General features: G+C 37.8%; 1 protein-coding gene across 1 annotated transcript in view; it reads left to right on the top strand.

Annotated features, from left to right (window-relative positions):
- The window catches only part of DROSHA (drosha, ribonuclease type III), a 67,237-nt gene that overhangs the window by 30,332 nt on the left and 22,211 nt on the right, over positions 1-14,694 (top strand). The window contains exons 15-19 of the mRNA XM_010000891.1: positions 5,117-5,224; positions 9,055-9,162; positions 11,126-11,264; positions 11,945-12,005; positions 13,890-13,949. Coding sequence (XP_009999193.1) covers positions 5,117-5,224; positions 9,055-9,162; positions 11,126-11,264; positions 11,945-12,005; positions 13,890-13,949 — 476 coding nt within the window. The remainder of the gene's footprint in view (positions 1-5,116; positions 5,225-9,054; positions 9,163-11,125; positions 11,265-11,944; positions 12,006-13,889; positions 13,950-14,694) is intronic.

The raw sequence follows: 14,694 nt of genomic DNA, 5'->3' as shown, positions 1-14,694 counted from the left end.
GCTCTTCCAGTTTAAAGAAGCTTCCCCTTGTCTTCTTCCTACAAGCCCTTGTAAAAAGTCCCTCCCCAGCTTTCCTGTAGCCCCTTGAAGTGCTAGAAGACTTCTATAAGGTCTCCCCGTAAACCCGGTTTACTCAGCCTGTCTTTTTTTGTGGCCTTCTTCTCGACTTGCTCCAACAACTTTGTGTCCTTTTTGTGTTGGGGGTCCCAAAACTGGACACATTACTCCAGGTGGGGTGTCAGGAGAGCAGACTAGAGGGGCAGAATCTCCTCCCTTGACCTTCTGGCTGTACTTCTTTTGATGCAGCCCAGGATACTGTTTGCTTTCTAGGCTGCAAGTGCACATTGACAGCTCATGTTGAACTTCTCATCAGCCAACACCCTCAAGTCCTTCTCTTCAGGGCTATTCTCAATCTATTCTCTGCCCAGTCTGTATTTGTGCTTGAGATTGCCCTGACCCATGTGCAGGTCCTTGCACTTGGCCTGCTTGAACTTCCTGAGGTTGGCTTTGGCCCACCTCTCAAGCCTGTCAAGATCGCTCTGGATGGCACCTTTTCCCTTCAGTGTGTTGGCCACATCACACAGTTTGGCATCATCAGCAAACTTGCTGAGGGTGCACTCAATTCCACTCTCCATGTCTCTGACAAAGATGTTAAACACTGCTGGTCCCAGTACCAACCCCTGAGGAATACCACTTGTAATTGATCTCCACTTGGACATAGAGCCACTGACCACTGCTCTTTGAGTGCAACCGCCCAGCCAGTTCCTTATCCACTGAGTAGATAAGTCCATTTGTGAAGTCCGTATCTTTCCTATTTAGAGACCAGGACGTCATGTGGGACAATGTCAAATGCTTTACACAAGTCCAGGTACATGATGTCAGTTGCTCTTCCCTTATCCACCAATGCTGTGACCCCCTCATTAAGGCCAGCAAATTTGTCAGGTGTAGCTTGCCCTTGGTGAAGCCATTTTGGTTGCCACCAACCACCTTCAACTTTTTCAAGTGCCTTAGCAGAGCCTTCAGGAGCACTTGCTCCCTGATCTTGCCAGACATAGAGGTGAGACTGACTCATCTTCCCCAGATCTTTCTTTTTTCCCCATTTTCCACATGTTTTCCCTTTTTCAGCCAGTGGGAACTTTGCCAGACTGCCACAGTTTCTCAAATATGATGGAAAGCAGCTTTTCAGCTTCATCCACCAGTTCCCTCGGGAGCTGTGGGTGGATCTTGTCAGGTCCCTTGGACTTGTGTACTTTCAGGTTCTTTAGGTAGTCTTGAACCAGCTCTTCTCTTGCAGTGTGCAGATCTGCCTTCTTACAGCCCTCACTTTTGCCTTCTGCAACTTGGTTTATGTGGCTAGAGCCCTTGTTGGTGAAGACTGAGGCAAAAAGAGTCATTGAGTATCTCAGTCTTCTCCATGTCCCATATGATGAGGTCTCCTTTTTTCTTCTGGAGAGGGCCCACATTGTCCCTAGTCTTCCTTTTATCACTGACATACCTGTAGAAGCTTTTTTTGCTACCCTTGATGTCCCTGGCCAGATTTTATTCTGTCTGAGCTTTAGCTTTCTTAACCTGACCCTTGGCTGCTCAAACAATTTCATTGTACTCCTCCCAGGCTACCTGTTCTTGCTTCCACCTTCTGTAGGCTTTCTTTTTACAGTGTCCAGGAGCTCCTTTTTTACCCATGCAGGCCTCCTGGCATTGTTGTCTGCCTACATCTTTGTTGGAATACATCACTCCTGAGCTTGGAGGAGGTGACCCTTGAATATTGACCAGCTTTCTTGGGCTCCTCTTCCCTCCAGGGCTTTATTCCATGGCTTTCTACCAAGTCGATTCCTGAAGAGATTGAAGTGTGGTCTGAAATCCAGGGTAATGAGCTTGCTGCACATCCTTCTTGTTGGCGTAAAGATCCTGAATTTCACTATTCCATGGTCACTGCAGCCAAAGCTGCCCTTAAGCTTTGCATTGCCCACCAGCCCAACCTTGGTGGTGAGAGCAAGGTCCAGCATAGAACGTTTTCTCGTTTGTTCCTCTACCATTTGGAGAAGGGAATTGTTGTCGCTGCGTCCCAGGAGCCTCCTGGATTGCTGGTGCCTTGCTGTGTTGTCCCTCCTACAGATATTGGGGTAGTTCAAATCCCTCGTGAGGACCCGGGCTTGTGAATGTAAAGCTGCTCCTATCTGCCTATGGAGGGCTTCATCTGCTTGGTCTTCATGGTCAGGTGGCCTGCAGCAGACACCCAGTATGATATCACCTACACCTGTCTTCCTTATAACTGCCCTGTTTATGAAAACGATAGAAATTCTTCACAAAAGATTTTCTTTTCAGGCTGTTAACACTGATTTTATTTTTATCTTTAGTTGTTAGTAAATGGATTTTTTTCTTTTTTACAGTTGTCAGACTACAAACTTTTTATCCTATTGTAGAAATGATCATTATAGAACCATAACTTCTTCATAGCTGTTGCTATTAATGATTTCAAGAATTAGCATAGGAAAGGACTTTATTTCAGCGTGCACTTTTACCTTGCTCATTATTTTAAACATTTCTCTTCCGAAATTAAAACTGCCACACCTGTGTATGGTTTTAACTGTAGTTTATTAGGCAGTCTCAGTGACATTCCTTAAGATCTTCAAGTAAAAATCTTCTGGTTGTTGTTTTCAGTAATCTTTAATGACAAATGAGATATTTGTTGGAATTTTTGTCCTTTTTTTTTTTTATTCCCTGAAGTGATGAGCAATAATCTTTTCCTAGGTGCAGATGTTCAGCCAGTTGGAAGTTAAAATCAGAAATATAAAATCACCTAAATATAGACTAAAACAGCCTGGTTTTGGGTATTGGTTGTTTTTTGTTGTTTTGGGTTTTTTTAAGATCTCAGACTGAAGCTTTGAATTTGGTGCATCTCTACCAGGCAGTCTTTAATTGGACAACTTACGTAAAGAATACATAGAGGGGAAATTAATTCCTTGGGTACCAGATGGAATATAGTTAAATGGTGCTATATTTTTATGTATTGATTAGAAACCCTGGTGACTGATAGAATCACAGAATATCCTGAGTTGGAAATTACCCGTACGGATTATCAAGTCCTATTCCTGAGTCTTCCCCAATCTATGGGGATTGTGTAGCCTTGGTTTGATACATTTGACGCTAGACCTGATCTTTCTGATTGCTGCAAAGCATAGTATGCTGTTGTATGAGCAACAGTCTTAGTTAATATATTATTTATAGTGATATTAAATAAGTCCTTGGCTTTCTTACTTTTAAATGGCAAAAGCACAATGTTTTGACTTAACTGTGCCACAGTTGTAAGGAAGAAAAATTAAAACTGTCCCTATAGGAGAGGATTTTCTTTGCTACAGCTTTCTGCTCTCACAGCAAGTAGAAGGGAATACTGTTGTTCATTAGGGGCTAATGGGTGACTTATCTGTAAAATAGTGGATTGGGTGTAGGAAGGTGATTATGTTTTGCTTCAAAAGATAAAATGTTCCTTTGATATTTGTTACTTACTGTGTGGTGTGCTGATTTTTATTTCTAAACTGTATTATCTAGGATAATGGGTTTATCAAGCCATCTGAGAGGCACATGGGGCTGAAGGAGAAGTTTTATACGAACATAACCCATGTATTTTGCCAATGGATGTGCCAGTAACTGCACCTGAATGTGTACGAGCTTTTATAGATTGAGTGAATGTATTATGAGTAACACTGGAGTGCTCCTGAGGCAGTCAGCCTGAAAGTACAGTGAGGTTTAGCAAACACTGTAACACTGGGCTCAGAAAACATCTGATGTTGCAGCCTCGAAATGCAAATTTTGGACATTGTGCAGGGGTTCAGTGCTGTAAGCATCCCTGTTTCTTCTGCCACTGGTCGTTTGCTACTACAAGAGTGTGTGATGTTACTGTTTATGACAAGGTTGTGCCTCGCGGCTTTACTCCTCTAACCTAACTTCAAGCGTTTACAGCAGGTGCATAAATGGGGACCCAAGGCTCACTTTGAAGTCAATGGAGAGAGAAATGCATTTTTTTAAGCTATTTATCTCCCTTCATTGAATATAAAAGGAGTTAGGGCTAACTAGCCTCCTACCCGAGACTCCAGTATTGTGGTTTGCTACATCTACATCTGAATAGATGTGCCTCTTGGAACCATGCAGTATCTCTGCAGAAAAGAAGACAGAGCCTGTTCCTGCCCAGAGGTGCTCACAGCTTTCAGACTGGAAGCTGGGAAGAGACAGCTTTGAGCAAGGGCCCTGAAGTGAGGAGGAGAGGAAGGATGGCTTGAAAAGTTCCATGCTCTGAAGAAGGAAGAGCACTGAGAGAGTCTCTACTGTTAGTGCATCCTGTGTTGGGAGCTTGCATACCCAGGGGGCTTTGTAACACTGGAACCTTGAGATCCTGATGCAGGGGTGATTTATTTTAGCTTGTTTTCTTTCATTCCATTTTTACAGAAAATAATTTATTTTCATGAGTCTGTCACTTTTGTAGTTTCTAGAGACAAGCTGTTTACATAACACCTAACAGCCAGTGGTCAAGGCAGAACAGATTTTTTTCTTTTTCAATTTTTAATTGAAATAATATTGGTAAATTTCATTATAGTAGGCTTGAGGACTTGAGAATGCTGACCCCTTTCTCAGACTATGAGTACTGACTATGTTGAACAGGAACTATTTTGAAGTAGCCAAGATGACAAAACAAAGCCTTTATTTTACTTAGTCTGTTTTATTTCTACTGAATGCTTCAAACCAAGAATACCATGGTGACGGACTTGAATGAAGAGGTTCTTTTGTACATGGGAGTAAAGAATGTGCTTTCATTGTCAGGACCTTAACTTGCTTATTTATGTATCATCTTCGATGTATGAGTTGGACTGGTTTGTTCTGTCATTTGCAGTAAAAAAAAAATGCATTCACCTCTGTTATCTTCTTGGGAGACCAGAATCCTCTGTCTACACTGTGCTCCAGCATATCTACCACACTGGCAACTACAAGATGTGAACTAATCTTAGAACCTGCTCACCAAAACTGAACCTTAAGCGGGTGCACATGTGAGTGCACATGTGTACATTGATACTGCTCTGTTGTAGTAAGTTCTTCACAGGAGCTCTGTTCTCTCCCTGCCTAGGAAGCGCTGCAGAAGATTCGTCAGAAGAACACAATGAGACGTGAAGTGACCGTCGAGTTGAGTAGCCAGGGATTCTGGAAAACAGGGATACGCTCTGACGTCTGCCAGGTGACTAAACCATAGAGATGTCTGATATGTTTTCTTTCTTGATAACTACTATTTACCTCTTGCAAGGGTTTGCTGTGATTCTAGTCTGAGGAACCAAATGGAAATTTGGATCCTTTGCCTTAATTGGAACTGTTGATTTAGGAAAGTATTCTAGTGTCCTGTCCACCCCCTCCACACACACAAGAAATTATTTTACAGCTTTAATTTTGCCACTGGTTGATTAGCTCAAGGAAGAGGGGGTGGGAATGGCTAGCCTGAGGCTGGAGGTTGGGCAAATGTTGAGTTTAGTGTGAAACTTCCACCATCAGTTGGGTTAGTGTTAGATATTTTTAATATATTTTTCTGTGCATTTATTTTTTAAAAACAATTTTATGGTGATCTTTTTACTTTGAAGAAAAGAAAGAAAAAAACCCAACACCACAACTAAGTTTTGGATTAAAACTGGTGACCCTCAGCAGGAAATATCTTTCAGATACTGTTTCATATGCATGACATCTTAAGGCACAGATCTCTGCCAGGTCCTATTCTAAAGAAGTTGACACCTTCAGCTGTGTAATATGATAAAAATGAGTGCAATTTTTATAAAATATTGTATTAGTAAAATTTGGATAGTTACAACAACCAAATAAATATGCTAAAGGTGTATACTTGCATCATTTTTCTTACCTGTTGTTTTGGAGATGTTATTTAACAATTAAATATGTACAAGTTAATATTAACTTAACAATATGAAGTATTAAATTTGGGGGCTGCTAGGCAAAGGTATCGTTAGAAATCCCACTGTTATCTTAGAAGTCTGGTAAGGCCAAAGGGGAAATAATAATGGGGGAGATGGTGATAACTAAAACTGCTTTTCTTCTGTCTGAAACATGTGTTCTGATTCTACTATTGCTTCTGAAGTCGAAGAAAGCGAATAGTAGAACAGTATCTTCTCAAATGCCTGAGGAAAATTACGGACCTTTTAAAATTTTTGTTGTGAACTGTATCTATTGTTACAAGTAAAGTAAACAGTTTAAATTTCCATTTAGAGGCTTTGAAACAGTTCTGTGTTATTCATAGTATCTTCTGTGATTCATCTCTTAATGTCTTGCTGGATATTCCTGTTTATTTTGTTGTTGAAGGAAGCAAAACACCAAAGAATGGTGAAAGTAAAGCTGTTTTGTGGTTTTGTGCCCCTCTGCAGTCATAACATGTAAATCAGCTAGTTCTGGTATGAAGATCCTTCGATTTTATTTCTTTGAGAGGCCATCAGTAGTGAAAACATACATTTGTAAAACAAAAGATTGCTGCTGTTGCTACTTGATTTTTACCAGATTAGACTAAAACTAAATACACATAAATCAACCCTGTGGGCAGAGCTGAAGTGTAGTAATTAAGAATTAATACTTTTTAAAGCATTTTCATTTAGAAGTTTGAAACTCTGATAGCATATTGTTGCTCCAAGTTCCATGTAGTTCAACTCCAGTAAGTTCTAACTCCTGTAGCTATATTATTTCAGGAGACTTTAAAATCACTATTCATTCTTTAGCCTAATACAATTTTTAAAGCATATATTTGATATTCGTATGAGTAGATAAATACATAAAATATCAGAAACATCAAACACCTATAATCCAACATAATTGAATCAATCAAGTATTTAGTGCCATGAAGGCAGCACTTTGTCAGTATAACTACAATAATCAAATTAAAAGCCTTCTGTGTGCTCCTAGGGATATGTCAGTTCTTTGTTTACTGCACCACAGCTGTTCAAAATCTAAAACTATATATTTTAGTCTTCAAACTTAGGGCCATATGTATTGGAATAAAGAATATTAAACCTTGCTTGAAGGACATTTTCTGATGAGTTCAATGGAACATGCAAGCAGGAAAGCAGACTATTTCCATGAAACAAGCTTTGGTGTTTTTTTCTTGTTTTTTTTTGTTTTGGTGTTTTTGTGTGGTGTGTTGGGTTTTTTTTATAGTGAATTCCTTCTATGAGGGAAGACTTAGGAAGCACACCTGTACAGTTTATATGGAGATAAAAAGGGCATTCCCCTAGCTTGTCAATTACCCTGCAAAAATTCTAAAATAGCGTTATAAAATTTCACTTACACTTAGTTTCCCTGAAGTGGTTTTGCGTTTTTCTGCCATTCAGAAATCAGAGATCCAGACAGTCCTATAGGGAGCAGCTGAGGGAACTGGGTTGTTTAGCCTGAAGAAAAGGAGTTTGAGAGGAGACCTTATTTCTTTGTAGAACAGCTGAAAGAAGGTTGTAGTGAGGTGAGTGTCAGACTCTTTTCCCAAGTAGCAAGTGATAGGAGAAGAGGAAGTCGCCTCGAATTGCACCAGAGGAGGTTTAGATTGGATATTAGGAAAAACTTTCTTTACTGAAAGGGTTGTCAGGCACTGGAACAAGCTGCCCAGGGAAGTGGTTGAGTCTGAGTCACCATCCCTGATGGTATTCAACAGATGTGTAGATGTGGTGCTTAGGGACATGATCATAGACTTGGATGTGTTAGGTTCATGGATGGACTCGATGATCCTAAGGGTCTCTTCCAACCCAAATAAATCCATTTTTACCTTCCAGCTGTGTGTTCAGTTCTCCAGAATTTTGCAGTCTTTTGCTTTAGCAGGAAGTAATGCCATTGGTTACTCTTAACTTCTCGGTCTTGTAATATTCACCAGTTTGTATTTTCTGCTGCTTTTTCTTTAATGATATACAGAAATCCATAACAAGATTTATTCCTTAAATTATACATCATCTGCTTTGTCTGCTTCTTTTTCTTGCATCTCTCCACACTGTTCACTCATCTTTTAAATCATGCACTTTCCTCCTTCTGAAATTAATAGTGATAGCCCTCAGATTTTGATTCCCTTAAAACGCGTCATTCTTTTGAATGCATTCCTGTCGTGTCACTAATATGAATTATTAGAAGAACTGAAGTTTTATATCAGTGTCACAAAAATGGCCACATGCATACATTTCTTTAAATACTGATTTCTCCTGAAGCTCTTGCTTTTCACTCTTGTGCAAGATTTTTGGTGTTGATATACTTGTACTACTGTATTGATAAATTATAGTACTTGCTTATTTCAACCCAGATCCATCCAAAGTCAGTATTAGAGTATAATTTCTGCTTTACAACACTGAAAGAAGGAGACTTTCATTGTTGCAACATAAACTTAGTTAAATTCTTACTGAGATTTTCCCCAACAGAAAAACATTTGTTTCCTAGATGATCAAACAGCAGTCATCCTGATGTTTCTTAGCACATTAAGCCAGGAAATGCTGGACTACAGCATTTCAAAAAGCCTCTAATTCTTCCTCAGAAAGAAATGAAGCAAGGCATTAGTAACTGTTCCTGAAAATCAAGTAGCTACTGCTATTTGGTAAAAGCTGGTTAAAGTGGTATACTCTGTTTTTTTCCATAATGTTATGAGGAAATAGTCTTTCTTCATCTTTGGTACTATCCTAAAACTGCAGGGTGATAAATGAGAAGGTAAAGCATATAGCATTGTATTCAGTCACAGCTGATTGGAATTTGATGTTACTGGTGACCCGACATTTTTTTACCTCATTCAAAATACTTGAGTAGAAGACTAGGTTTATATATTTAGGCTGAGTGGGGCTGTGTCCCCACTGTGGTTATGCAGGTGGACCAATCTGATTTAATTAAGTACTCTGCTGATAAAGGTTGGAAAACCATGACCTATTTATTTCTCATTTAAACCAAAACAGTAAAACTCAGTGTTGTGACAAATTGAAAGTGTCTGCATTGATAGCTTGGTCAGGTGAGTACTCTGTACACTGAAGCTGAATGCTTTTCCTTATTGCAATTGTTTTTTAGCACGCAATGATGCTTCCTGTCCTCACCCACCATGTCCGCTACCATCAGTGTCTGATGCATTTAGACAAATTGATAGGCTACACTTTTCGAGATCGGTGCTTGCTGCAGGTATGATATGAAAAACATTAAACTGTTTACAGGTTTGTCTTCGTAATTCATTCAGTTTATCCATAGTCCTGCCTGGTGTACAAACTTGGGAAATGCATTATGTTGCCACAGCTTGGGCATAATTGATTACTTGCACTGCAGATCTCTCCAAAGTTTCAGTTATCCCAAGAGATTTAGGTATAGAGACATGTATTCTGCATGTAGGCATACACCTACCTCTCTGCTCCAGTGGTAGGTCTGGATTTGTTTTTAATGTTTTTCAGGAGACAAAAATATGTCTCCTGAAAAAACTGTCAGGTACATTACTCGTTATTTCTGCTAAGTACTTTTATGGATATTTCTGAACAATACAGTATTACTCTGCAGATGAGTGTATGGTCTCTGATTTTTAAAAAAAAAGTAACTTAAGAATTGTTTTTTTTAATTTTGCTTTTATAGCTATTGAAGAGGAACAGCTCTTGTAGAATTTGGTTGTACTCAGGCTGCCTTAGTTATAATATGAAAGATGAAAAAGCAGTGGTGAAAATCTTCAGTGTTGTGACCAAACACAAACCAAAATGCAAATTGCAGTCAGAAAGGGGAGAAAGCATAACATAAAGTATGTCAGCATTAGTCAAATTAATGTTTAGTTAAGAAAGAAGTATCTTTTAATGCTTAATCCCTATGCAAATTTATTTAAAACATACAAACTTGTTGCAGAAGAAAGAGCTTTTTAAAAATTAATGTAGTGCCAGTCATCTCTTTAGCACAGGTAATATGAGATGTATACTTTTGCATTGATTTTTACTTGTTTCCTCATGATGTATTCTTTTAAAGTACAGACTGGGCAAGAAAGATTATGGCAATTTAATTATTTGCAAAAGTTGTAATGTCTCATCAGGTTCAGATTCGAGAATGTGCAGTTATGACAAACTCGTTAATATTGATAAGGAATTAAAAAGGACTTGAAGAAAGTTCTTGTTGTTGATTAAATAGAATTATACTGTCTAAAATAATTAAAACAAAATTTTCTAAGTCTTGTGTTTGAAAAGCCACAGTGTTTGAATGAACTACTGGAACATCTTTGCTCACAGCCTGCAGCACAAGTTTCAGAAGTAACTTTCTGCAGCTTGAATTTGCCAGTGTATCTCTTTTTTTATATACAAGGTGTGTGTACACATACATTTATACACGTATAATATTTTTAGGTGAGTATGTGTAAAGGAAAAGAAAACGCGTGAGTTTGCAGTCAAAAAAGCTAGCTGCACTTCTTTTTGCTGCTGCCATTTTTTTAGTGGTCAGCAGCAGAGTAGGCTTTTGATAATGCTAGTTGGTACAAATGTAAAACAGAAGACCAGTCCTAGCATTGCTGTTCCTTTCCAATTGAAGAGTGGAACTGTATGGTCATGAGAGAAAGAGGAGTTCTGTGAATAATCACACAAGATACTGTACTTATTTGTTGTTACTCATCTTTTTTTAATTAGGAAAGTTCTATATGTATTTAAATAATCTTAAATAAAATATGTAAATGGTTGAGAAGCTCTTTTAGTTATTCATGTTTTTAATAAGAATATTTATGCTACAGTGTTAGAGTGAGTGTATGGTTAAATAAGCAAATGTATTGAAAACAGGTCAGCTGGTAAGCAAATCTCTTGGGGCAAATTGACAGTTTATGCTTTTTCTCTTCCAAGCTAATTTTTCTTTAAAGAAAAGAAAAAAGAAAAAAAGAAAAAAAGAAAAACAAACAAACAAAAAACCACAAACTGTTGAAAGTGAATTAGTTAAACTGATGGTTGGGCATAAGTGTTGCTTCTTTCTGACACCTGAAAGAGTACATCCTACTTCTAAATTACTGGAACGAAACTACTAATTGACGACATCACTTTGTAGCCTTTCTTCAAACTAAAAAACAGCAATTAACAGCTTTTTCTTACATTTGGAAAAATACATCTAAGACTTTTTTCCTGTTTGTGCTACATTATAGCTTGCCATGACTCATCCAAGCCATCATTTAAACTTTGGAATGAACCCGGATCATGCCAGAAATTCCTTATCCAACTGTGGCATTCGACAGCCAAAATATGGAGATAGAAAAGTTCACCATATGCACATGAGAAAAAAAGGTATGCTGATACACCACTAGTATTTTTCTCTCATCTCACTCTTAATCAGTAAGAAAACCTTTTGTCCGTTATTATTTTGTTGGCTATTGTTTTTCTGAGACATCCCTTCAGGGTTGAATGTCAATGGTTTTATACAGGAAGCAGTGAGATCTTTCTAAAAGACTGGATTTTGCAAATTAGCCCACAAATAAAGAGCTCAGGAAAAGCACGAGCAATAAGTGGGATGATGTATTTTCTTTGATTTTTTGGCAAGTGTTTTCTTAATTTGTTGCTTAACATGATGGATGCAAACCGATTTTTTTTGGTAAAAATATTTTTAATAATATGAAAACACATGGTCTGCCTGCTGCAGAATATTCTTTACCTCCTAAAAGCATTTTCAGCTCTAAAGAAGTAAATTGTTTATTGTGTGTGTAATGTTTGGTATGTCTTTTTCATGCAAAGGTAGTAATTTCTTTTTGACACTCTGAATGCAAAAATACAATAGTATTGTAATAGGACTTTGGTCTGTTAGGCAGAAAGCATCGGTAAGGATTATACTTGCTGTAAGTAAACCCTGTAAATAACAGAAAGATCTCATTTACATTGATTACAAAGTAACATATTGAGTAATTATTTTCTAGCCTATTCAAATTGAAATTGTGCTTGTTTATTTAATAGTGCTTTGTTTTTATTCCTAGGGATAAACACCCTGATAAATATTATGTCCCGTTTGGGACAGGATGATCCAGCTCCTTCCAGGTAATGAAAATAATTGTTAGCCAGTAAGAAAGCTATTGTTGCAAAGGGAGATGATTAATAGAAGTAACCAACTTATTGTCAGCAGCAGCTTCAGCAAACAGTTGAAAGGAGAAGTAATTTTGAATTGACTTTTATATTATGAAGATGTGCTGAACCTCTATTAGTAGTGACATAGTAAATGTTTGGTCATGCCTGCAGAAAACTCCTGAGGAATGTTTTTACAGATAATTCTATCATTTTTGTTTATCCTTGAAATGAGGAGGGCTAAAAGGCTACCTTTCTGCCTTCTGCAGACTGAAAATAAGATTTGTTGTCATTGTTATCATTGCTTGAAATTGGATTCTCCATCACATTTCCTCACAGTAGTACCTTCCTGGCATGGCACTTTGTTAACATGAATGTGATACTGAACGTGGGCTTTGCTGATTTACTGGTCCAATTTAAAGACTTACGCAAAACCCATTAATGTTGTAATATAATAATCCTTAAATGACCACTAAGAATTTTGTGTAAATAAATCATGTTTAAGATGTGGCTTATAGCCACAGACACCATATTTAGCCAAAGTGAATATGCAAAGCTTATAGGGCTAATGCAAGAAGCAGTTGCATGTGGAATCTAAATGCATGTACTAGAGGGCAAAGTGTATTTTAGTTAACTAGTGCTATAACTGGGCCTTTTTAAGTGTCATCATTTTGGAGGGAGCTTGTGAATAGGAGAAGTTGAATTCTGAATAAGTTATTGTTGTAGTGCTAACTAAGTGCTGTTTCAGCTAGACCATGCCCTTTTCTTTGAGAGTCAGCCTCAAGCTTATTTCAGCCGTTTTAAGATAACATGAGATAAGGTTGCCTTACATTACTTCTTATAGATTAACACAGAATATAAAATTCCACTTGAGAGATCTGTATTTTCTGCTGTATTGCTACACAGAGGAGTTGTAATTTTGCTCACACTTTGTTTTATACACAGCAGAGCTGCTTGCATTCTTTCAACTGATAACAAAGTCCTGTTATTCAGAAATTAGACTAACTATATTATTGTTGGGGAGCACAATTTAACAGTAAAATCTGTCAAACACTTGAGAAGGATCTTTTGGATAAAAAAAATAAATCCTTTGGCAGTCACCTTGGTTCTTTTACAATCACGTGAAGTCAAAATGGTGCTGTTTTCATGTGTAGAGCAGACATTTTTATATACTCGAAGACAAACACATTTGTTTTTAGCTGTTGTGTCCTGTTAGTCCTTTTTTATATAAGCAGGCAGGGAGCTTGGACAAAGCAAAACATTGTGCGAAACAGAAGAAAATCAGGAGCAATGATGAAGAAAAGGACAACAAAGGAAATAAAAGATTCTGCTAGCTCAGTGACAACTTCTGGTGTGGCCATTTTTTTCTGTTGAAGTCAAAGGAAATTATAGAATATAGGGCATTTAAAGGTGTTATGAAGAATGAAGGTACTTACTTCCTTTTAGCTTTGCCATGCCAACAAATGTGTTGCAGAGCCATCAACCCTGCAGGTTTTGATGTTAATTATGTACACAAGACTGAAGAAGGGTGTTTGCTTCAGTCACCTCGTGCCCTCTGATGGACACAGAAACCCAACGGCAGTGGGAACCAGCGATACTGTTTCCTTTCTCCGTTAAGCTCTGACAATAGCTCAGAATGAAACATCTGAAAATTTCAAAGCTGGTGGTTTGAGTCCTGTGTTTCAGGATCCATGCAGTTGTTACTTTGTTTTGGAAACCTACAGTGGGTGGAGGAGGCTGTTAGAATGTCTATCATGGCTGATTAGCAATCAACTCTGATTTGTTCTTTTTTAATTGTATTGTGTAAAAAACCAGCAGGTGTTACTTAGCTGATAGTAAACCTTAAATTGCCTTTTTCAGGATTAACCACAATGAGCGTTTAGAATTTCTGGGAGATGCTGTGGTGGAGTTCTTAACAAGGTAAATGGGGAATTCTTCAACAGTCTTCACCTTTCTGTTATTTTCCTACTGTTGGGTTTATTAAGCTTTGCAGCATGTAGTTTATGACAATGTATGTTTGCAATCCTGCCTGATTTTTAGAGCTGCACATCTATGCGCAGCTCTTAAAAATTCCTTAAGTGCTGATGATACAATAAAGATTGCAAGTAGAACAAGCAAAGTTTTTTTTCAGGGAGTGCAATTTTAAGTTGATTTGGTTTAGAGATTTTTTCACCTACAGACAGGTTGAACTTTGTACCCTTTCTTTAAAGGAAATATATTTCTCTTACCATGCCATTTTGTTTTCATAGGTGCTTTTTCTCGACTTGCAAGTAAAAAGCATTTATTAGGTAATGTTGAAGGTGTTGCAGTTCTTTTATTAACAGTTATTAGGGCTGTGCCTTGCATAATATCTGTATGTAAATAAAATAGTTGAGCACAGGTAATTTATTTAGTCATAGTAACAAAAAATGTTTTATCAAAAATTACTCCAGTTTTATTCTGTTTAGAGTACTCTGAAATCAGTGAACAACACCAGGGGTATTACCAGTTACCTCCATTGGCTTCTCTTACCTGAGTGCTAGAGGCAGGCAGTTTGCACAAAATAAAGATCATAGTCCATTTTCAGCTGCTTTGTTCTACTTCTATTAATAAGGGAATAATCTTGTTTACTATAAAGCTTTTCCTTAAGCAAGTTTGTTATGTAAATAGCAAAACTGGCCTTCTA

Source organism: Chaetura pelagica, unplaced genomic scaffold (assembly GCF_000747805.2).
Source record: "Chaetura pelagica isolate M959 unplaced genomic scaffold, ChaPel_1.0 scaffold104, whole genome shotgun sequence".
Taxonomy (NCBI): domain Eukaryota; kingdom Metazoa; phylum Chordata; class Aves; order Apodiformes; family Apodidae; genus Chaetura; species Chaetura pelagica.
Note: the sequence above shows the minus strand (reverse complement) of the source record. Positions and strands in the feature narration are given on the sequence as shown.